Source organism: Trichomonas vaginalis, chromosome IV (assembly GCF_026262505.1).
Source record: "Trichomonas vaginalis G3 chromosome IV, whole genome shotgun sequence".
NCBI classification, from domain to species: Eukaryota; Parabasalia; order Trichomonadida; family Trichomonadidae; genus Trichomonas; species Trichomonas vaginalis.
In genome coordinates this window covers 11288559-11311044 of record NC_067206.1, presented here as the reverse complement: position 1 = coordinate 11311044, position 22486 = coordinate 11288559, and the positions used below count along the sequence as shown (strand labels likewise).

The 22486-nt window shown below is 34.1% G+C and overlaps 18 protein-coding genes and 1 pseudogene across 19 annotated transcripts, besides 3 other annotated features; 13 read left to right on the top strand and 6 right to left on the bottom strand.

Moving 5' to 3' along the window:
• Positions 1–200: part of a mobile genetic element that runs on past the window's edge.
• Positions 178–200: a terminal%2Cinverted (terminal inverted repeat of MuDR-6/TvMULE4 transposon ID:TVAGG3_0071290).
• Positions 201–402: 202 nt separating this feature from the next.
• Positions 403–1649, top strand: TVAGG3_0071280 (UDENN domain family; the record flags this gene model as incomplete). The annotated part of the gene is made up of 1 exon (XM_001303780.2): positions 403–1596. The coding sequence occupies one exon, from the start codon at positions 403–405 to the stop codon at positions 1594–1596; it is 1194 nt and encodes a 397-aa protein (XP_001303781.1).
• Positions 1650–1812: 163 nt separating this feature from the next.
• TVAGG3_0071270 (cysteine S-palmitoyltransferase protein) lies at positions 1813–2697 on the top strand (the record flags this gene model as incomplete). Its single annotated transcript, XM_001303781.1, has 1 exon — positions 1825–2655. The coding sequence occupies one exon, from the start codon at positions 1825–1827 to the stop codon at positions 2653–2655; it is 831 nt and encodes a 276-aa protein (XP_001303782.1).
• A 244-nt stretch (positions 2698–2941) lies between these two features.
• On the bottom strand, positions 2942–3321 carry TVAGG3_0071260 (chaperone cofactor-dependent protein refolding; the record flags this gene model as incomplete). Its single annotated transcript, XM_001303782.2, has 1 exon — positions 2980–3306. The coding sequence occupies one exon, from the start codon at positions 3304–3306 to the stop codon at positions 2980–2982; it is 327 nt and encodes a 108-aa protein (XP_001303783.1).
• Positions 3322–3603: 282 nt separating this feature from the next.
• TVAGG3_0071250 (cell division cycle) lies at positions 3604–5134 on the bottom strand (the record flags this gene model as incomplete). Its single annotated transcript, XM_051221721.1, has 1 exon — positions 3963–4400. The coding sequence occupies one exon, from the start codon at positions 4398–4400 to the stop codon at positions 3963–3965; it is 438 nt and encodes a 145-aa protein (XP_051106707.1).
• A 116-nt stretch (positions 5135–5250) lies between these two features.
• On the top strand, positions 5251–5910 carry TVAGG3_0071240 (uncharacterized protein; the record flags this gene model as incomplete). Its single annotated transcript, XM_001303784.1, has 1 exon — positions 5251–5910. One exon carries the CDS (start codon positions 5251–5253, stop codon positions 5908–5910), a length of 660 nt encoding a protein of 219 aa, XP_001303785.1.
• A 101-nt stretch (positions 5911–6011) lies between these two features.
• Positions 6012–22486: part of a mobile genetic element that runs on past the window's edge.
• On the top strand, positions 7157–7519 carry TVAGG3_0071230 (uncharacterized protein; the record flags this gene model as incomplete). The annotated part of the gene is made up of 1 exon (XM_001303785.1): positions 7157–7519. One exon carries the CDS (start codon positions 7157–7159, stop codon positions 7517–7519), a length of 363 nt encoding a protein of 120 aa, XP_001303786.1.
• Positions 7538–7780, top strand: TVAGG3_0071220 (serine threonine-protein phosphatase family; the record flags this gene model as incomplete). The annotated part of the gene is made up of 1 exon (XM_001303786.1): positions 7538–7780. One exon carries the CDS (start codon positions 7538–7540, stop codon positions 7778–7780), a length of 243 nt encoding a protein of 80 aa, XP_001303787.1.
• On the bottom strand, positions 7785–8633 carry TVAGG3_0071210 (uncharacterized protein; the record flags this gene model as incomplete). Its single annotated transcript, XM_001303787.1, has 1 exon — positions 7785–8633. The coding sequence occupies one exon, from the start codon at positions 8631–8633 to the stop codon at positions 7785–7787; it is 849 nt and encodes a 282-aa protein (XP_001303788.1).
• TVAGG3_0071200 (phage tail repeat-like family) lies at positions 8706–9121 on the top strand (the record flags this gene model as incomplete). Its single annotated transcript, XM_001303788.2, has 1 exon — positions 8706–9121. A coding segment is annotated over one exon (416 nt), but the record flags the coding sequence as incomplete, so codon positions are not given.
• On the top strand, positions 11058–11459 carry TVAGG3_0071190 (uncharacterized protein; the record flags this gene model as incomplete). The annotated part of the gene is made up of 1 exon (XM_051221720.1): positions 11058–11459. One exon carries the CDS (start codon positions 11058–11060, stop codon positions 11457–11459), a length of 402 nt encoding a protein of 133 aa, XP_051106706.1.
• On the top strand, positions 12318–13855 carry TVAGG3_0071180 (uncharacterized protein; the record flags this gene model as incomplete). The annotated part of the gene is made up of 1 exon (XM_051221719.1): positions 12318–13855. A coding segment is annotated over one exon (1538 nt), but the record flags the coding sequence as incomplete, so codon positions are not given.
• On the top strand, positions 14815–15465 carry TVAGG3_0071170 (uncharacterized protein; the record flags this gene model as incomplete). The annotated part of the gene is made up of 1 exon (XM_051221718.1): positions 14815–15465. The coding sequence occupies one exon, from the start codon at positions 14815–14817 to the stop codon at positions 15463–15465; it is 651 nt and encodes a 216-aa protein (XP_051106704.1).
• TVAGG3_0071160 (organellar and viral DNA polymerase type B) lies at positions 16036–16950 on the top strand (the record flags this gene model as incomplete). The annotated part of the gene is made up of 1 exon (XM_051221717.1): positions 16036–16950. One exon carries the CDS (start codon positions 16036–16038, stop codon positions 16948–16950), a length of 915 nt encoding a protein of 304 aa, XP_051106703.1.
• Positions 17834–18332, top strand: TVAGG3_0071150 (organellar and viral DNA polymerase type B; the record flags this gene model as incomplete). Its single annotated transcript, XM_051221716.1, has 1 exon — positions 17834–18332. A coding segment is annotated over one exon (499 nt), but the record flags the coding sequence as incomplete, so codon positions are not given.
• Positions 18817–19361, top strand: TVAGG3_0071140 (annotated as a pseudogene). The gene has a single exon. A coding segment is annotated over exon 1 (545 nt).
• TVAGG3_0071130 (protein of unknown function, DUF4106 family) lies at positions 19969–20794 on the bottom strand (the record flags this gene model as incomplete). The annotated part of the gene is made up of 1 exon (XM_051221715.1): positions 19969–20794. A coding segment is annotated over one exon (826 nt), but the record flags the coding sequence as incomplete, so codon positions are not given.
• TVAGG3_0071120 (uncharacterized protein) lies at positions 20940–21284 on the top strand (the record flags this gene model as incomplete). Its single annotated transcript, XM_051221714.1, has 1 exon — positions 20940–21284. A coding segment is annotated over one exon (345 nt), but the record flags the coding sequence as incomplete, so codon positions are not given.
• Positions 21301–21720, bottom strand: TVAGG3_0071110 (protein of unknown function, DUF4108 family; the record flags this gene model as incomplete). The annotated part of the gene is made up of 1 exon (XM_051221713.1): positions 21301–21720. One exon carries the CDS (start codon positions 21718–21720, stop codon positions 21301–21303), a length of 420 nt encoding a protein of 139 aa, XP_051106699.1.
• Positions 21757–22107, bottom strand: TVAGG3_0071100 (Poxvirus D5 protein-like family; the record flags this gene model as incomplete). Its single annotated transcript, XM_051221712.1, has 1 exon — positions 21757–22107. One exon carries the CDS (start codon positions 22105–22107, stop codon positions 21757–21759), a length of 351 nt encoding a protein of 116 aa, XP_051106698.1.

Sequence of the window (22486 nt, the reverse complement as noted above, 5' to 3'; positions counted from 1 at the left end):
ATTAGAATGTTTTTAAATTTTGCACCTAAAAATGCGTAATATTAAAAATTAAGGTATTAATTATGATTATCTTTCTTTAGCTTTACATGCTGTATGCTACTTTTGTCTTTGAGACATTCCATGATTTAAGTTAAGAAGCTTTAAAAAAAATGCAAAAAAAATTGAATACTTTACTGGCTGGGCAAATTTGTCGCCGCCCCGCTTTTCTTCTACATATGCAAGCTATATTTTAAATATGGAGCAAATCGGATCGGCGAAAGGAGTTTAGTTACCTTTCTACTATATGTCAGAGTTTTACACTATGCCCAAAAAAATTGTATCTTTAAGGGCCCCAATTCTCTTCTTTGAATACACCTGTTTAATAACAATAAATTATTAACTCTTATTGAAATTTTACAAAAAATGTTCAACGCAATTTGTAGTTTTGAATGGTCTCCTGATCCTACTGATATCAAACAATTAGATATTCACCCAAAAGATTATGACATATCAGATGATATAGTTCAGATTAAAGGCTGTTGTTTTCCGGCAAACATTACTTCAGATAATAATGGCGTTCAAGTCTTTAATACGAATAATTATACAGGTCATTCATATGTATTCCCATTACATGATAAGTACTATGCGATTGTAATCTTAACAGTATCATTTAAACCTTGTTTGTTTACTGACTTTTTAGAATCCGTTAAGAAGTCATTACTTGAAGATACCACAAGTGACTGTGATGTGCGCTTTGGACTCATTCGCTCATTATTAACATCATGGGAATTAAGTTCTGAAAAACTTATAGTTAACTATCCATTTAACCAATTTACAATCGATTTAGCTGCAACAGAAAATTGGACGCAATCATACGATATTTCTCCAGTCAGTTCTGCAATAGATCCAATCTGGAAATCTCTTCTTTCAAATCAAGGAATATTGATACTAGGTGCCACTGCAGAGATATGCTCTAATGCTGTACTTGCTATTTTATCAATTATCGAGCCATTGAAATACTATGATCCACTTTTAATTTATACAAAAAGTGGAGATCCAAGATTTCAAGAGATTCTTGATGGATCAACCAAATACAAGCTTGTCGGAACTACTGAAGCCTTCCAACCTAAAAAAGGCCAGTTCGGAGTCGTAATTAATATTCCAGACGGACATTTTACCCCATGTCCAGAGTTACAAAACCAGTACCAGCAAAAGACCACAAGGTTCTTCTCAGTAGTGCTATCCGCAATGAATCAAGCGCTTTATACAGATCCATACTTTGATATTCTCGAAAAACCTATTTCAAACATACAAACTTACACCCAGAACTCACCATTATTCCAGAAGCAGTTCTTTGACAGAGTAGAAAAGACTGAAACATTCAGACACTGGAGAAATCGCAAGAAAATTCGAGAACAAACACGAGGGGCATTTCTTTCGGTTCCATCGTCAGAAGCTCTGAAAAAGCTCCCTGATGACAAGCTCATCGTAGCTCAGGATGAAGTTACCCGGATTTATAACACTGCAAACGGGGATCAACACTACCAAACTGTGCTGAAAATACATCTGAAAGCTATTGCAAAGAGAATCAAAGGACTTCCTGTTGTTATTGAATGAATAAAAAAAATATGTTTGCTTATATTTAATTTAAAAGATTATTTAAGTCTTAAAAGATGAATTTATTTAATATTATGCTGGACATGAAATAACTGAATAAAAAATGTTCAATAGAATTTTGCTTCCTTCTTAAGAATTTATTTCCTTTTAGCATTTCATTATGATGATCTTATGATAGATTAGATTCTTTACAAAGTCGGATAATTTTTATTTCTTCACCCAAAATAAATGGAACCAGATGCAAAAGACGCAAACCGAAAAGAATCATTTATGAGGAACTTCTATTTGCTTTTACATATGATTGCATATCCAATGTATTTTATTACCAAAAATGCAAACTTATATAAAAGTTTTGTATCAGATTGCCCAGTTTACTTTATAACTATCACTCTCTCATTTATGGTAATGTTGTGGTTCTATTCTCACTCTTGTCAGGGAGCTGGATATCAAACAGAAGAACCGAAAAATATAGATGGCCTTTATTTCTCAGAAGCAGCCGGGATTCATCTTCAAGTTCGTGCAGGATATTGCAGATGGTGCAAAAAAGTTATTTTAAGACGTGACCATCATTGTCCATGGACAGGACATTGCATTGGGCGTGATAATAACCTTTATTTCTTAATTTTTACCTCATCTGAAGCTGTCATTATATCTATTGTAATATTTGATATACTTTACAGCTTTTATCATTCATTCATCGCAAACGATTATCTTTGGAATATTGTACAAGGTGCTATTACCCTAGGCCTTGTAGGATCTGCTTGGTACATTACATTTTTCATTACCATTCAAACGCTAAATTCAATTGCAATTAATATGACCATTTGGGAGTTTAAATGCCACGACAGAATTACTTACCTTGAAAATTGGCCGCAATGGGCCAGCCCATTTAACAAAGGGCTTGTTAACAATTTTATCGAATTTTTCACAATGAAATACAGAAAAACAGAGTGGGAAATGCCTAAAAGGCCAAACTTACGGAATTTGATAGTTCCTGATGACGTTAAATATAACTATGACAGAGCAGTGAAAAAAGGTTTAGTGAAACCACCACAATAATCACAGAAATAGAGACATATTGAATTTCCAAGTATTTGCATTTATATATTGATGTATGGTAGATAATTTGTTTGAATAAAAATTCAATTTTGATAAAAAAAAATTATGTATTCGTTGAAAATATTTGACTTTTATATATTTTTGGAACTTTTCACAGCATAAATGGCCGCAAGAACGCATTTTTAGTATTCATTCAATTAATTTTCTTAATATTCATGTTTACGTCCCGACGTTAGCGTATAAAGAAAAATTATAATAATTGAATACAATAAAATATGAGTATTAAATTTTTTGTATATATTTTAATATTTTATTTTTATAATTTTATTCGAAATAGCCAAGGATATCTTCTTCAGCAATAACAACATATTCTTCCTTGCCAATCTTAACTGGCTGGCCGCCAAATTGTGGAAGAAGAACTTTCATTCCTGGCTTGACAGTAGTTGGATAAAGCTTTCCATTTATTGTAGCACCTGGACCAACAGCAACAACTGTAGCCTGGTTGGTGGCCTTCTTAGCTGAATCTGGAACGTATAAGTTTCCGATCTTTCCATCTTTGAGTGTATGCATTTCAACAATAACGCGTGAACCTGTTGGGGCTAATCCCTTGAAGCTGAAACGAAGGCCAAATGTGTTTAATGATGTGAGCATTTTAGAGAATAAAAGTGACCGGCTAATTTTAATCGTTCTTCTCAATTCCGATTATTGTAAATTTCTCCGATCATCACACAATTCCAAAAGTTTTTATAATTAATAAGGAATTATAATTTTCCGTAAATACATTATAATCATTTTGTTTCCATAAATATTTGTTATTCTTCAAATTTTTGATATTTTGTTTTACGCCTTGCTCATTTGATTCATTCAACAAAAACCATTAATTTATTCAATTAATAGCAAAAACTCTTTGAAATTGAAATATATAAATATTTTTATTTAAAAAAACATGGTTACAATGCTTAAGAAGTCATTGTCAACATGTAGTGCATTAAACCAAATTATCCAGACAGTATTTGATAGATCTTAGCTCAAACAAATTTTCGAGAAATATTGTTAATAACAAATACAAGAACAGATTTCAATTGTGTGCAGAAATTATGTAAATCAATTGATACGGTTGCTTGGACGTTTTGATTAGATCCTCTTACATAAATCATCTTAAAGATAGAAAACTGCTTTCAGATTTAACATTAAAGTTAAAAACGCATTTTCATTGTTGGATGCTGGTTAGGATTTAATTGCATGATTTCACAGAATATGCAGTAAAAAAATAAAATTTTGGAATAATTCTCATTCTGAACAATTTCTTATCTAATTGATTTGGTTTCAATACTAGTTTTTGTCAATGAATTAGGAAACATTAGCCAGAACATCATCGGGTCTTTAGGAGAAATTGTAGCAAGCTTTGACTTATCTTGAGACATTGCAGCATATAAAACTCTATCATGGTTGGCCTTTATTGAAGAAATTCTTTGTAAATCTGATGCTCTCCATAAAGTTATGTTATTATCAGTATAGCCATGTGTTGCAACAATTTCATTGTATTCTTTATTCCAAAATATATTGCAGATCTGAGATGTTGTTGTAGCAGTGCAGATAGTTTGTCCATTTTCAATATTGAAGATATTAATTTTACGATCTTCAAAACCACCTCCAATTGCAGCTACATTTGGAATAACTGGGTTCCAATCAACAGCTCTAACAGTTGAGTTGATGTCTTTGTATTCAAGATATGGCTCTTCCAATTTCCTGAAGTCATATACTTTAACAACTGGGGCTTCTGATGTAACAATAAAATATTTTCCGGTTGGGCTAATTTTCGTAGTAATAGAGTAACTTTCAAATGCTTGAAGAATTGTAGGAGATTCATCCCCGGTTCTAGTATCGTATAATATTACCGATCCATCTTGGTTGGATGCAATTAGAGTATTCTCATTTTGTTCAATTGAGGTAATTGCAAAATGAGTGTGCTGAACAGTTTTCACAATTTTGTTTTCTGAAATATTAATCACTGATAAAACACCTTTTTCTGATCCCAAGGTAAGGTTTTCGCTATTGTTAGAGAATTTAAGTGCATAGCAATCATTAAAAGGATAAAATATTGGAATTTGGGTATTAGAATCTAAATTGTATAGAATTGGTCTGTTTATTGGTATTAAGCCTATGCAATTTTTTGAAGACCAGTCTATCGGAGATCTGTAAAAGTCTGCAGTTAAACTACCAAAATCAATTTTTGAATAAGGGCGAATAGGAATATCTTTTCGTGCCGAAAATTTTGACAATGGACTTGAAATTAAGCGAGGAGATGAAATAGAAGAGTAAAAATCTGGCATCGAAGAATGATTTTTATGTAGTAAAGGTGATTTTGGTATAGGAGATTTCACAAGAGGTGACATCATTGCAGATGAACTATTAATCTTACTTCTAGGTGTTCTTGGCGTTTGTATAATCCTATCAGTGGAATTCATTTTTACACAAACGTACAGTATTAAATTTTTAATATCGTGCTAACCATTTTTCAGTTATAGAATATCATCATTACGTTCCACAATTTTTTTTCTTTTTTTATTTTTATTTTTTTTTTTCTTCTTCAAAATGAAGGGGAGGAAAAAAGATATTGAGCAGAGAACTCCATATGAAGATATGCTTTTGGAACATATTGAGCGACTTCTTGACATGGAAACTTTCTCTAAAGATTGTTATTTAGTTTCATCAACAAATGATAATGGTGAAATTGATCTAAGTAGACTTGCTTGTTCTCCAGATCTGATAAAACTTCAAGCTACAACAGAATCTGTTAAAGAAGTTATCGAAAAATCGCTTTGGCTAAGAAATAATTTAATAATTTCACCATATCTCGCTTTAAAATTACCATTTGATATAGATACAAAATCTTTAATCCTCTATGATCTCCAAAATGGGGTTTACCAGAAAGAAATTAATCAATACACGAATTTTATTTTTGGTAATGAAAAAAACTACACTATTAAAAGGCATAAGAATGGACTTCAAATCATCTTTCAAGATTCAGCAACATTGATTGTCTTTTGGAGAACTTTAAATTATTGCATGATTAAAGGATATAACGCGAAAGCAATGGTGCTCACAAAGAAGACTCCGCATCAATATTACCTCGCACACTCTCAGAGTATGATTTTCTCTCATCCGAAAATTTCTACCCCATCAAAGAAGAAGCCCAAGAAAGAACCTCTCAAAATTATCAAATTTGATGAAAGTGACTTCCCACCATTATAATCTTCCTTTTTCGAGAGTATCAAGAATTTATTAAAAATTTGAATGGATATTCTTTTGGAAAGGTTTCCATTTTGAATTTTTCCTCATTTACAACGGAATTTAAAAAAAAAAAAAAAAAGGTAATGGGGCTTCCAGGCACTTCGTGCCTTCTAGCCCTGAAGATGATTAGTATAAATGAAGTTCTTATATACGGGTCTTCCAGGAGCTTTTCACAAATTATATATGTTTTCATGTTTTGTCACTTTTCTGTCACTTTTCAGGAAAAAACATTTTTATTATTATATATAAATGAATTTTACAAAACCACCGTTACCGTTCTTTGGAAATAAGAGTAGATGTAAAGATATTCTATTGAGAGAACTTAAGAAACTACCGAATGGTCTAACATTTGTAGATTTGTTCGGTGGAAGTTTCTATATATCCCATTTGTGCCATATAATATTTCCAGACTCAAAGATTATATGCAATGACTTCGACAACTATATGGACCGTCTCAAACATATACCAGACACAAACAATATATTGAAAGAGTTAAAAGAAAAGATACCTATAGGTAAGATGGAACGTATACCATTAGATAACAAAAATATTGTGAGAGAGGTTTTGAAAAAAGCAGAATATATAGACTGGGATAGTATATCTGCTAGACTATTATATAGTGGTTCTATAAGAGTTCATGACATTGAAACACTTATGTCAAAAGTTTTATATCTTAACTATACAAATGTTTTCAAAGAGGACATAGAAAAATATATTGAGGGTATAGAGTTTGTGAGATGTCATTGGACAGAGTTGTATGAAAAATATAAAGACAAGGAAAATGTTTTCTTTATAGTGGACCCACCGTTCTATAACACATGGGATTTTCAATACCAAGTAGACTGGACTTTGAGAGACTCTTTAGAAACTTTAGACGTTTTACATAACCATCCATGCTTTTACTTTACATCCGATAAAAGTGGTTTGGAAACCGTTATGAGATGGTTAGAGGACATACATGACTATGAGTTTAGATATGACAAGATAGAATATGAGAGAGGTCCTATAAACCGGAGAAAGTGTCATAACAAAGAAATTTTATTAGTAAGTAAATGTGGTTTGAAATAGGACTACTTGTTTTAGGTTTTTTCCATTGTGTCATTTATTTATTTGACGTGGCAGAAAAGTACAGAGAATATGAAGATGAACCAATGCCTGCAAATGTTCAGTATATGTACTCGTAAGAGATATTTTTATCTAATATTAAATGGACGCACAGAACTTAGCGAATGCACAGCAACCTGGACAACCAAACCCAGAGAATATTCCAAATGAAGTTAGAATACAAACTGCACTGGCAAACTATGGTCAAGTGCCAACAGATGTACAAATGCAAACTGCCATGTCAAATGACGCTGCGTTAGGTTTGCCACCATGGTATGCAAATATGAGATGGAAAGAGTTTTATACAAACCCTGAAGTGGGATATAAACAACTTTATGCAGATGACGCGAACACAGGAGTTGACCCAGAATATGTTTTCTACCAGAGGAGAAACAGAATGTATGAGCTCCAGTTAAAGAATGCAATGGAACTCAGAAGGAAACGTAAGAGACTAGGCGGACATTAGATTTTTACATATAGTAAAATGGGTTTCTTCAGTAGTATTGGAAACTTCTTCAGAAGAGTTGGAAGAGGTATATGGAATGGAATAAAAACCGTAGGAAAAGGAATTTGGAACGGAGTCAAAAATATTGGTAAAAGAGTAGGTCAGTTTGTTGGTATTATACCTAAAGACCCTGAACCAGAAGAACAAGCTCCTGTTATACAACAGCCTGAACCTGCACCACAGTCTAGTTGGCAACCAAATCCAACACCTCAACCGTATTAAAAAATTATATTTTTACCGTTCGATAGTAGTTGTATATGAAACTAAGTTCTAAGTAAAACGCATGGTATAATGGAATTATTCTTTTTCTTCCATCTGTAGTAAACCATACTTGAAAGTCTGAAATACTTCCACTTGGTGGTTCGTATAACTTTGTAGGTTTTTCGTAAAAGTCATTTGCCAAGCATAAGAAAGAGTTTTGGGCGCCAGAAAATGAAGCATGAACAATAATAGCATCTTGGTCGAAAACATCTTTAAATAAATATGGTTCATCTCTTGCATATCGACTGTAAATATTTGCTAAAGGAAGTTCGACTTTCTGATTTAACATTCTTTGCAAATAATACCATGACATTGCAGTGAATTCTGTATATATTTGTTCGTCTTTATTTGGATTGTCTTCGTAGATTTGAAATGACACTTGTGAATTTTGTTTGTCATATACAATTCTCACATAAAGTGTGCTATTGGTATTCGCATATTCATCAGCATATTTTGCATAACATGAATTTATTTTATCTTCTATATTTTTTAATGCAGCCTGTAGAGAAGATGAGAGGTCAACTTGTATTAGCTCAATTTCTTCCCACATTTTTCGTTGCCCTTCAGATGTATAATCTATATGAAACCTTACAATAAATGGAAAACTTTTATCTTCTACAGACACAAATTTTATTCTTCGAAAGCCAATAGCTTTTGTGACAGATGGGTCTCTTAGCCATCTTAATGGGTAGTCAAAACGATAGCCTTCATGCTTTACGGTCTCTGTCTCAAACTTTTGACCGACATTAGTAAAAAGTTCATCTAATGGTTTAGTTGTAGCAACTCTAGAATTTTCTTTTTCTATTGGAAGCATATTTTATCTAGAATAAAAATGTCGAATGAAACAGCGTCTATGAGAGAAATACAACACAACCGACAACTCATTATGCAAGCTCTAAATAAGAACACAACAAACTTTTCAAACTATTCTAAGATATCTGAGTCATTGAAAGAAGGAAACTTAAAACTGACATTAAACCCAATGACAGATGAGTTTCTGTTTCAAGACAATAAGAACCATACTGTCTGTATAAATCCAACAAAAGGAACTTTAAACGAGAAACCTATAAATGAACTTCTTTTGAAAGCAGATGTTGACAACAAAGCTGACAAAGAATATGTCATTGAAAAAGTTCAAGAAGAACATGACAGAGCAGATGCAACATATGCAACGAAAGAACATACTCATCCTGAACTAGCAGACAAAACATATGTTGACAATAAAATGTCAAGTGAAGTGACAAGAGCTGACAAAGAATATTCTAAAAAGACTCATATACATTCTATATCTGAAATAACAGACTTAAACGTTAGCCTTGAAAATAAGGTAGATAAGGGACTTATGGCTAGTGTGTTAGTGAAGAAAGCAGATAAGGAATATGTGGATGAAAAAGATAAAGAAATTATAGAAAGGGCTGAATGGTACCATGAACGGACAACAAAGATTTTAAAAACTAAAGCCGATACAGGATGGGTTTCAGGATGTTTAGACCTTAAAGCGGATAAAACTTATGTTAACGATGAGTTAGAGAAGAAAGCAGATAAGACTCATACACACGATTTCTTCGCAACTGTTGGTATAGAAAATATTGAAGGAACGGTTGAAGAACCTGATGGGGATGTATTATATTGGAAACCTCCTAACTTTCCACAAGGTTTAACATCGGATGACAACATAACGACGATGAGAAACATTAGATGTAAAGATGTTTATGTCATGAAGGATGAACATAATATTAAATTCACTGCTCAAGATTTATATGACAAGAAAGCAGACAAAACAGAGCTTCAAACATTAAAGACAGAAATACTTCAAACATTAAAGACAGAAATACTTCAAACATTATATCCTATAGGCTCTATTTATACGTCAATGAACTCTACCAGACCAGAAACAGTTCTGGGTTTTGGAACTTGGACTCAAATAGTCGACAGGTTTTTGTATTGTGCAAACTCTTCAAAGGAAACAGGTGGAAGTAAAACGATTTCAGGTGAAAATCTACCTGCACATAGTCACTACATAGATTTAAGTACATCTCAAGCAGGTTGGCATAAGCATAAATTTTGGGATTGGCACGCCTTGAAAAAAGGTAAAGGATATGATGTTAAAGACGACGTTCAGTTTGCTATAAATTGTTACTGGAGTGACACTCAGGGAGATGGAAACCATACACATCGCGTTTCAGGATATACGCAAACAACGGGACAAAGTAAAGAATACATGCCACCTTACATGACAGTTTACGCATGGTATAGAATTGCTTAGTCGTCATTTTCAACTTCTTTAGCATATTCGTCAGGAGTTGTCTTATATTTGTTAGGAACTGTCTTTGAAAGTATACCACCTTGAACTTTGACAAGTTTGAAACGAGGTCTGACAATAGTAGTTTTATCTTCTGCTTGCAATGTGTACATTTTGCCATGTTTGCCTAAAACTTCATAATATTCTCTTGTATACTTTCTTCTATTTTTACGAACACGAATGTGAGTACCTGTCGGGTTCCTATTGTTGTCATAGTCAATAGTATTTTCATATGGGTCGCGTCTAGGTATTTCTATTTTTACTTTGTCACCTTTCTGAAGTTTGAAGCCCGGCATTCTTTCTTGTTTGTCTCTTTTGACTAAATTATTAAATATATAGTCTTTCTCTAAGTCAGGGTTGTTTTTCATTTCTTCGGGGGAGTGGTTTCCCAAACCTTTTTGTTTACGGTTATTGTAAATATTTAAAACTTGTCTCATCTTTGCCTGGGAGAAGTGTCTATATTTGTCGTCATATGACATTTCATTTGCTTCACCACCTTGTGGTTGGTTTAAGTCTCTTAACATTTTTATACAACTGTCAATGACACCAAGAGCAGAATGGTTTTGGTCGACGATGAAATATTGGTTTACATTTTTTGAACGCAGATAGTTTTTTACATCATCTGATTTGAAAGAACTTTCACAGTCAGATGTCAGTTTTGTTGGATGGTATTTGTCAACGAATATTGTCAAAGCTGCTAAGATATCTAAAATAGCTTTGGACTGTAATGGTATGGCTTCACAGTATCTTGTGTTTTGACCGACAAATATTAGCCAGTATGGTGGTCCATCTTCTCTATACCTCGGAATGTTTTCCAAGATATCCATAAACCAAGCATTTGGTGTTGAACTAAAGATTTTTATCATGAGTGCTTTCTTTGTCGCTTTAGAAACATAGGGGTCCTTGTTTGGATTCGTCATTTTTACCCTATAAGAAATGGGTTTATTTGGCGCATTAGCAGGAGTTGCATCCAGATTTTTACCCGCAGTGGGAACAATAGCCAGAGGTGCATTTGGAATTGGAAGGAAGATTTTGAGTACATTAGGTATACTTAAAGAGAAAGCACAACCTATTATACAAACTGTACAGAAAGGTTGGGAGGTAGCACGAGATGCAACAAATCTTATTCCAAATCCTGAAACAAGAGGAAAAGTTCAAGGATGGATGGACAATGTAGGAAGACAAGCAGGAAACTATTATAACAAAGCAAATGACTACTATAACCAAGCAGGACACTATATGGACCAAGGTGAAAGATTCTTTAACAGAGGATATAACCATGCACAACAGTGGGTAAACAATAACCAACCTCAACCGCCTCAAACGTGGGGAATGTAAAATTTTTTACTGAGATGAAATGAACAATACAGCATTGAGACAAATGGGTTCAAGATGGATTTGTCGGCTTCCAGCAGTTACACAACGTGTTTGTCAAGTTCTTCCTATACCTCAGGAAGTTTTAGACCGACTTAAAAAACAACAACAACCAGTTGAAAACAAACCAAACTAAAATTTTTTACTGAGATGAAATGACCGAAGAAGTTGAAACGGTAGATTTGACACCACAAACAAAAAGTTCAGAACCATTGTCAAAACCTGTCAAAGAACTTACAGATGAAGAGAAAAATTCAATAATAGAAAGTGCCAGGTCTGGAAATACAAACCCTAACTATAAAGTCACTTTTCATAGAAATGGAACGGCTAGTATCTCAAAAAAGAAACAGACTCTCACAAATAAAATATTGAAGTCTGAAGGAGCTTTCGAGACAACAGATGGAAAAGTTTACTTCACTGACCAACAGTTCATTATAGAACATCTCATTGACTTAGAGTCGAAATATTCTAAACTTTACAACAAACACAAAAAGTTGAAAGGAAAACAAAAACAAATGGCATATGATATTTATGAAGATGTTGACGACACAACTGTTCCTGCAAGTGAAGTAAAGTCAGAGGAACCAAAAAGTGACGAAAAACCGATAGAAGAAGAGAAACCGATAGAAGAAGAAAAACCGATAGAAGAAGAAAAACCAAAAACTGAAGATAAACCAAAACCAAAGTTTAGTTTCCAAACTAAACCAAGTCAACCTTCATTAGCTGGTATGGGTTGGCGTCAAAGACTTATGGCAGCAGGCGGTTATGTAAAGTAAAGAAAAAAAATATTTTTTTATTTTTATAAAAATGCCCCCATATAGAATGGATAGAAAGTCTGCTAGAATAAAAGCAGAGTTACAAGGATATGGTTGGAAAGTTTCAAAGAAGTTTAAATATAGGAAGGGAAGACCCATAAAAGTCTATGACAAATTGTCTGGTCTTCGCTACGAAATGGATTTGGAAACAGCACGTGCCAATTATCCAAACAGACTAGAGAGGTTAGAAGAAGAACGTCTTATGGACATGCCTTTCGATGTTAGTGAACCTCAAGTTGAAGGACACGACGGCTTTGCCAGATTCTATTGGAAACATGACGAACAATTGCATCCTTTGAGAAGGAAAAAAGGAAAAGGTGAAGACGCACATGCTCCCATGGAAAGAACAAGATATGCATATGAAAAGTATCGTGAAGTTAGAAGTCAAATTACTTCTGGTCGAACCTTTACAGTAAACTTTGACGAAGGAAAGAACAAAGAAGGCTTCATGGGTGTACTTGCTGCCATACAAGACGGAAATAAGAAAGGATACAATCTCAGATTGACCATAACAGATTTGGATGGTCACATTTACTATGCACATGGCAATGTCACAACAGCTGCAATGCTTCTTGACGCTTTCAAGACTACAAAGAGAGAACAAATGGTTGACTCCGACTCAGCCATTTTGAATGCAATTGAAGGAATTGCAAGTGTTAAGTTCGAGTGGTACCAACCTAACCCTCAAGCAGTCAGACAACATGCTGGATACTTCCCCTTCATAAATAAGTCTGACATTGACTTGACAAGGTATGGAATTTACAATTCAATTGAAACAATTGTCAATGAACCTTGTATTCTTACATGTCTCAGGAACTCTGGTCTTGTTACAGATGAGAAGATGAAGTATCTTGAGTCATGTGTGAAGACAAGGTACATTCTCAGAGGTCAATTGGCAAAAATTGCACCGTTGGCAAATGTCAATATCCGAGTCAACATCCCTACAGCTAAAGGTTCTTCACATGACGACTATGTTGTTGAGTTCAATTTACCATGGTTGAAGATTGTAATTGTCCACAACCACTTCATGTTGAACGAAAGTCTTACAAACCCATTGTTCGGAAAAGGCAAGTGTAACATTGTCAGAGCTGTAAACATTCTTTTCGAGAAAGGTTTGTTGGAACCAATTCCAGATGACAAGCTGACAGAAACTTTTGTACCAAAAGACGAAACAAACTTTTCATTGTTAGCAAGACCAAAAGTTGTTCCAGACAAAGTTATAGTACAAAAGAAGTACACAATTCCACAAGGAGTTGGATTGTTCGGATACCAACCTGAACCAGAAGAACTTCCAATGAGGTTGCAAGAACTTCAAGATGCTATAAACAAACTTCCATTGAGACATCCAATTGACGTCAAATTGTATTGGAGAGCTTCTGAGTTAGGTCAGAAGGTTTTATATGAAACAGGTTGCTTCGACGATGTTTATGAGATAACAGGAGAAGTTTCTCAGAAGATAAGAGACTCACTTGAATTTCCACAAACTGGACCAATTGGTTGCGCCAAGTTCGACTCAAACGAAAAGATATACTATGTCGACCTTAACGCTGCATACATGAGGTTTGTCCAATATATTCCGACTGGAATTCCAAACGAAGATGGTGAGTTCCCGGGAAGGAACTATACAGTTGGAAAAGTCATACAACAACTGTATGATATTAGGAAAGCTTCAAACCCCAAACTTGCAATGACACTCAAATTGCTTATGAATTCGACATGGGGATATTCCATTAAGAAACCTCAAGAGATGAAGAGTAAACATTATGAGAAGGTCGACAACTTTGTTGAAAGGTTTTCTCCTTTTGTTTTGAAGTACGAATTCACTCAAGGTCAAAGTGGCTTAGTAACCACATTAAAACCTATTGTCGAACATTGGTCTCACCCTCAGTTCGCAAAGGCAGTCCTTGACAACTACAATGAGTTCTTCTCCGAAGTCAAATCGAAAGTCAAGGTTTACTATGAGAACATTGACGCACTCATGACGAACGAAGAAGGCTATAACAAACTCATTGAAATGGGTTTAGTCGGTGAGAAGATGGGCTGTTTTAAGCTAGATAAGGTATTTTCCGAAGTTCATGTCCTCTCCAAGCGTAAGTACTGGGGCATACTTGAAGACGGCACAGAAATAAAACATTGCATGAAGTAAAAACGTTTTTCAAAAAAGTGACATTTTTTAAATTTTATTTGAACTGTACGCTGAGTTTGTTGGAGAAGACCGTTGGGAAACTTGTTTGTTAGATGAGAAATATGAAATGGCATACCATTTTAAAACAATATATTTTTACATATATTAAATGCTTCAGGTTGAAAAACAAAGAACAAAAGTAGCAGATACAAAACCGTTAGACTATATCTTTACAAATGCTGGTAGGAATATATCAGATGAAGAAATTTCATCCCGAACATACAGGTTTGACTATCCAATTCGTTGGCTTCAAAGTCCTTCAGATGCAAAGGCAATAGGATTTAGAAGAGTTTTGTTTTCAAATAGAACTAACGCGTTTATGTTCGTAGTATATTTTCATGGGCAGTATAAAGGTTCTGATGGTCTAATAGACAAATTTGCCGAAATGAGAATCTTTACAGTTCGTTCAGACGAAAGTCTTGAGAAAACTCTAAATGACTTTCAAACTCAAATGAACAAATATTATTGGGAATTTCAAGAAAAATACGACTCTTTACTAAATGGAACATACTATCTGAAACTAGAATATGACAAGATGAACTCCACCGTTTCATTTCAAAAGATTGAAATTAACCCTCCAAGAGATACAGAGTTTTTATTTTGGGAAGTAGACAAACGTTCTTGGGCACAATTTCTTCGGTTACTAAACCAGAACGAACCATTACCACCAGATGGTCCATTTAAATTTATACTTCCACCAGCAGATTTGACAGTTTATAGAAACGTGTTTGACCCTCAAAATGTTATGTGTCATGCAAGTTTCAGTTCAAGCAACAATAGTTTTCTATGTATTGGTAAGGACTTTTATGACTTTGCTTCTAAATTCTACGAACCACCTAGTAACAGTTTCTCTGACTTTCAAGTTTGGTTCACAACAAATGGTGTGCAACATATTATTCCATTGTACTATGACTTTTATCTCGAATTGTCTTTCATATATAACTACGGAAAAGTGCTGAAAAAGTATTGAAAAATACTTTTAGGTGAAGAGGTGAGATCTCACCTGTTTTTTCACCTCTTTTCTCACCCGTTGAATTTTCATGACTTCTTCGTAAATGTTTTGTCAAGACTTCTTCGTAAAGGACCCAAAAATATAATTTAGGGTAGATGGTTAGATCTAACCTGTTTTCTACCCTCTTTTCTAACCTCTTGAATTTGTCAAGACTTCTTCGTAAATGTTTTGTCAAGACTTCTTCGTAATGAGTGTAAAGGACCCAAAAATATAATTTAGGGTAGAAGGTTAGATCTAACCTGTTTTCTAACCTCTTGAATTTTGTATAAAAAGCAACCGCCGGAATTCCGGCGATTGCTATATTCTTCACAAAATGCTTGTTTTGAGGTCGAGCCACTTTTGGCTCCACCGTATTCTTTCAACCAAAACTCATGAATTCGGCAAAAATATAATTTAGGTGAAGAGGTGAGATCTCACCTCTTTTCTCACCCGTTTTCTCACCCTCATGAATTTTCATGAATTTCCTTAAGACAGATGAAATAAAGTTAGTTTTTTTAAAAAAATATTTTTTATTTTTATTGTAAGAACATGTTAGCAACAACAGCACCAAACTCGTTAGTCATGAACCCAACTTCAATGTTAGTAGAGATGAAAAGCTTCATTCCTTCTTCATATACTTTCGAAACAGAAATCCAGAAGATAAAGCAAGAACTTTTAACAAGTAATTTAGACTGTACCGCACAGGATGAAACAAATGAACAATATCTTTATGAAATGCAGGACATTATTGACCATCTACCTAAACTTCCTGAAATCCAACAACAAAAGCTCACTATTCCTGAATTCGACGAAATTGAAGTCAAAGCAACTGACTCAGTAGAAATAAAGAAGTTCATACGAAAGGTAAATTATGAATTCCTTGGTTTTCATTGCAACCATAAGGTTATGGACAAAGATTGCGACATGGTATATAAGAATGTTTCTGACATATATAAATCTGAAGAATTTAAGACCTACGACAACTTTGTTTCGTTAGTTGCTGAATGTGTATGGCAGATAAGAGATAAAGATAGAAGAGGTAAGGTATGGAACGAACAGATAAAACCAGCAGCTTTTGAGATGAAGAGAGCAATTGACGCTTTAGTTGTTTTAGCAGGTAAGGTTTCAGAATATAACGCAAAAATGAACCCGCAATGTTCAAAATGTAAAGCAGCAATTAGGAAATATAACTACTCCGTCAAAGAGATAGAACGTATGCGAAACGACTATGCTGACTTAAAGAAAGAAGCAGAAAAGCCAGCAGAAGATAAAATGGATATGTTAGAATTTCTAAACAAAAACTATCCAACTGCTGACGATTTCCTTTTATCTGACGTCAAGAAGAAATATAAAGAAACTTTCGGCATTGTTAAAACTTTTGACATACTGACAGAAGAAATAGAAGCTACGAAATTGTTTAGGATTTCAAATATACATCGTACAATTCATGTAAAACGCTTGTGAAAAAACAGGTGAGAAAAGAGGTGAGAAAACAGGTGAGATCTCACCTCTTCACCTAAAATATATTTTTATTGAATTCAGCAACAAAATTCTGAGTAAAATGGCTTGTGTCAAACCGTTGAGTTTTCACAAAATTTAAAAAATAACGTTTACCATGTAAAACGCTTATAAAATAACAGGTGAGAAAAGAGGTGAGAAAACAGGTGAGATCTCACCTCTTCACCTAAAATATATTTTTGTCTGATTTACGCTCATTACGATGAAGAAGTCTTGACAAAACATTTACGAAGAAGTCTTGACAAAACATTTACGATGAAATCATGAAAATTCATGAGGGTAGAAAAGAGGTTAGAAAACAGGTTAGATCTAACCTTCTACCCTAAAATATATTTTTGCTGAATTCAGCAACAAAAATCTGAGTAAAATGGCATAAGATTGCTTCCCTCGGAAACAGTGAAGAACAGCGAGTACGAGAAAATCCGTAGTCGCCAAAACTCTATGAAAATCATGAAGCACAGCGAGACCGACTTTTTTCGGGGTCGCCAAAACTCTATGAAAACAGTGAAATTTCTCTAGACCGACTTTTTTCGGGGTCGCCAAAACTCTATGAAAACAGTGAAATTTCTCTAGACCGACTTTTTTCGGTCTTGCATAAAACTCTATGAAAATCGTAAAAATTGCGAGTAGGGAAAAAATCTTACTCGCCAAAACTCTATGAAAATCGTGAAAAAATGACCAAATTTCATTATATAACTGTTATTTTTTGACGAAGAGAACTTTTGCACTTCGTAAAAAAAATCCCTGAAATCATATCTTTTATACAAGATAGAAAAAATAACGCTAATTTTTTAAAAAAATATTTTTTATTTTGTATGTAAGAACATATATGTTAAACACTGAGTTTGAAACAGTTAGAAAGATAGACAATGACACCAAGGTGGTTAGAATCGGTGATTTAAACGTAAGATACTCAAAGAAATACAACAAATATTCTTTGTCAGACATTCTAACACTATCTGGAAAGAAAACATCCCACGACTGGGTTAGAACTGCTTCTACTCAGAAAATTTTGACAAGAAATCCTGAGCTTATGATATCGGTAAGATTCTATGGAACTGCAGCATATCTCATCGACAAAAGTCTTATACCAATAGTTTTGTTATGGTTAGACCCAGTTGTTGGATATAACTTCATAACATATGGTTCATTCGATACGGAACGTTGCAGTGAAGGCTTACTTTACATCGTTCAGAAACCGAAGGACTTCAATACAAAGAGATATAAGATAGGAAGAACATATAATATAACTCTAAGATATGACTCTACAGTCAATAGAGTTAAGGTTGTGTTCGTTAACGATATGAGAGCTGCAGAAACAGAACTACTTGAAAAGTTTGAGAAAATGTATGGTGCTCCCACGAAAGGTAAAGAAACGTTTGAAGTAGATGAGATAGATAAAGCTATAAAATTATTTGACGAAGTTGCTGAAAAATACATGTAAAGCGTTTATTTTTGGTCTTTTGTGAAAGTCAGAAAATAAAGTTAGTTTTATTTTTATTTATTTTTTTATCCGGAATGTAAAGACAGATATGTCAACAACAGAGAACACAACAACAGTTATAGTCCATGAAGCTATAAATGAAGAATATGAGTACATACAGTTTAACAAACAACTCCGTCTCATTCGTTCGGTCAAAGACGATATGTACCAAATGCAAAGTATTTTGACAGCATGTTTTGCTCCAGATACCAAACATACAGACGACTGGTTCAGAAACCAAAGCACACAAGAACTTTTGAGTGAAATTTCTCTAGACCGAGAATTCTCGGTCTTGCATAAAACACATGAAAATCGTAAAAATTTGCCAAATGGTTTGAGAGGTTGGTATGTACATAGACTTCTTGTAAATGCTGTAGCAATGTGGGCTTCACCTCGTTATGCTTGGTATATTTACAGACTTCTTGACGAAATTCATAGACAAGAACGTGAAGAGATGGAAAAGAAACTTCAAGCAAAAGATGAAGTCATTGAAGCAAAAGACAAAAGCATTCAGAAAGAATACCACGTTCGGTACCAAAAGGAAAGGAAAAAGAACTATAAGTATATGATTTATACTGAAGAGATGGAAAATGAAGAAGATAAAGATATGGTTATGTTGCATTTAGTCAGAAGAAACAACAAAAGCTTTTACGACCTTGCTAAGATTTACAAATCTGACAGAAATTGGTTCTATCGCGAAAACTTACCGATTTCAATGACTCCAAATGAAGATGTGAAACAAATAGTTCAAGATACGTTACCTCAAACACACTATGATATGAAAGGTTGTACAATTCTTACCTTCAAAGAAGATTTGCCATTGTTAAAGGAAAAAATAACAGAGTATTTTGACAACTTCAAACAAGCAGAGTAAATGAACCATTTATTTTTACGCTTGACTTCAGATGGCTCGAGTAGCTCTAGATGGTAAATTGGCTTGTCAAATCCTTCTGGCATTCCGAGTCCTTCCATCCGACATTCCGAGTCCTTCCTTCCGACATTCCGAGTCCTTCCTTCTGGCATTCCGAGTCCTTCCATCCGACTGGAAAAAAATTTCCCGACAACAGGAAGAACTCTTGCATCCGACAGGAAAAATTTTTCCATCAGACAGGAAAAATTTTTCCAGTTGTCCGACCAAAAACCATTCAAATTTTCGAAAATTGAGAACTTTTTGGTCGAACGTCAGGAAAAATTTTTCCATCAGACAGGAAAAATTTTTCCTTCCGACAGAAAAAATTTTCCATCAGACAGGAAGAACTCTTCCATCAGACAGGAAGAACTCTTCCATCAGACAGGAAGAACTCTTCCATCAGACAGGAAGAACTCTTCCATCAGACAGGAAGAACTCTTCCTGAATGCCTTCCAAAGCCAGAAGAACCGACAGCCCCAGAACCACAACAGACTTACTAAGACTAAACACTTACATTTTTACGCTTGACTTTTTACAATTTGAACTTTGTTCGCGTAGATATGAATTCTGAAAGAAGTATGAGGGTCTTGTATGACTTTGTACTTCTCCCATAGTTCATGTCTGTCAAACTTACCTGCCATGGACTCTTTCATAAGTTCCATGAAATCGTCTTCGGACAATCCGGGGAAAAGTATAATGTCAGTAAGTATTCTTTTAACATCCTTACTTAAACTCTTTGCTGTCTGTACACAAATGACAACTGAGATGTTAAAGTGTCTGAGCTTCTTAAGAATTCGACACATATCTTGTTCTCTATTCTTTAACAAAGGATGAGAAGCAAAGTCATCTAAGATAAGAAGACATCTGTGAGGGTACGTCTTCCAATCGTAAGATTGCAATTTCTTCGAAATGTATTCTATCTCTTTCTGTTTGTTTCTGAAGTGTTTCTTCTTCTCTAATATTCTCTGCATTTCCTCATTTGGGTCTTTAAACTTCGAATTGACATACTCATTTATAGCATTATACTTCAAAACTCTTCTTTGGTACTTCTTTATCCAATCTAACAACTCAGTATCCTTTATACATACTAACTTAGACTTCTTTATAATATCTTTGAACGAATTGACGGTTTGGTCAAATTGACCAGAAGTACTACAAATAACAACTAACTCATAGAATGGGTTCTTCTCATCTAGTTCTTGTTGTTGTGCAGCCATTTTAAGATAAGTGAAAGTCTTACCCGACCCAGGTGGTGCAATTAGACCTGTTATACCATTCTGAGCAAATAAGAACTTGTCATGTATAGGCTTTATCTGAGCATTTTCTAACTTCCTCTTGTTCTTGTTTAAAACATTCTCAAATTTCTTGTCAATGTCAGCAAACTTTTTTTCTAACATATTTTTAGAAAAATTAAAATTTTATCTTTTTGAAAATGTCTAGTGATTTCGCTATCTATATTCGAGACAAGCTTTTCGACAGCAAACATCTGTAGACCATAAAATCTTACATAGTGTAAACAAGAAAGGTGAATTTGTTCTAAAGTTCTGTTTCTGGGAATATGACAAGAACCATAAAACATTACAAAGAGCAGTCTTAAAATTTGTCAATGACAGACTTGTTGACAGAGATGACGCCGATTGGAAAGATGAAGTCCAACAAAAGTTCTTAGAATGCAAAGAAGACACATGCGCTGTTCTTGAAGATGAAATAGAAAACAGAATAGATGAGCTATTAAAGGACAAAGAACTTTTACATAAATATGGTTGCGCCAAATTTGACATAACTCCACCAGAGAAGAAGAAGAAGAGAGAAAAGAAAGAAAAGAAAGTAGAAGAAGAGAAGAAAGAACCTGAACCAGTTCCAGAGAAAAAGAAATTTGACATGTAAAAATAAAATTTTATTTTTAGAACATTTCTGGGTCAATGTCAATGTTCTCTTCCTCTTTAGGAGCAAACACCGGCTTAGACTCTAAAATCTTTTTACCCAATTTACCTTGAACTTCAACTATCTTAGACTCATAATATTCATAGTCGTCTGCTTTCTTTGGTTCATAAGGTATAACAAGTTTGTATGCTTTGCCTTCTTTAAGGTTTGAGAACTTTCTGTCAAAATTTTCTTTGACTGTTAACAAACCTTCTATGTCTAAGTCTTCAAATTTCGCACCATTTTTAGTCACAATAGCAAACTTAACTGGTGCAATGTTCCAAACTTTGTCAAATGTAGACTTTTCAAAATTGTAGAAGTAAACATTCAAATATGCGAATGGAGCTAACTTATCTTTGACTTCTGTCATGTACTTATTTACTGAGATGAATTTCGTCATCTTTTCTATCGGATAAAAAAATATTTTTTTTAAAATTTACTCAGAAAAATTTTTCTTTGTATATACACCATTCTGTACGTCTAAAAGACTTTTGACATTTGCCAAGAATGTACGTTTAGAAGCTGCCATATAACCATACTCTTGACAATATTGTTTATACGAATCGTACAATGACCTTTCATCTAATGACACAAAGTCAGTTTCATCTATGAACAGTTCATATACACTCTTGTTTGCTTCTAACAATGTTTGTCTCTCTTCGGTATGTGGAATTTGTCTTGGATTGAACTTAGAAATATCTAATGTCATGAAATATGAGAACAAGTGGTTGTAAAAGTCAGATGTCAAAGTTTCTGACAAAGCGTCAAAATATTCTGTATCTTGCATATGAGAATCTGACGTTCTGACAACTACATATCTTCTGTCAGAACTTTCTAACTTCATCGGAACAACATTGTTTGAAACCATAATGAAGTTTGCAACATTTTCACAAACTCTTTGGTCTTTATACTTTCTTTCAACAACTCCAACTTTGTCTGTTATAAGACTCTTCAAAGCATCTGAGTTCAAAACTTTTGTTGTATCTATACTTTGAAGTTCATTGCAAACTATAAGTTTCATATTCTCTATTGAGGAGTTAAACTTGCCACAGATGTTTTCTAAGTTTGTCATATTAGGGTTCGAATAACCTTCTAACAGTTTGCACAAAATATCTGTAAAGAAAGTGTTCTTACCTGTTCCTTGTTTTCCAATTATAATGAGAGCA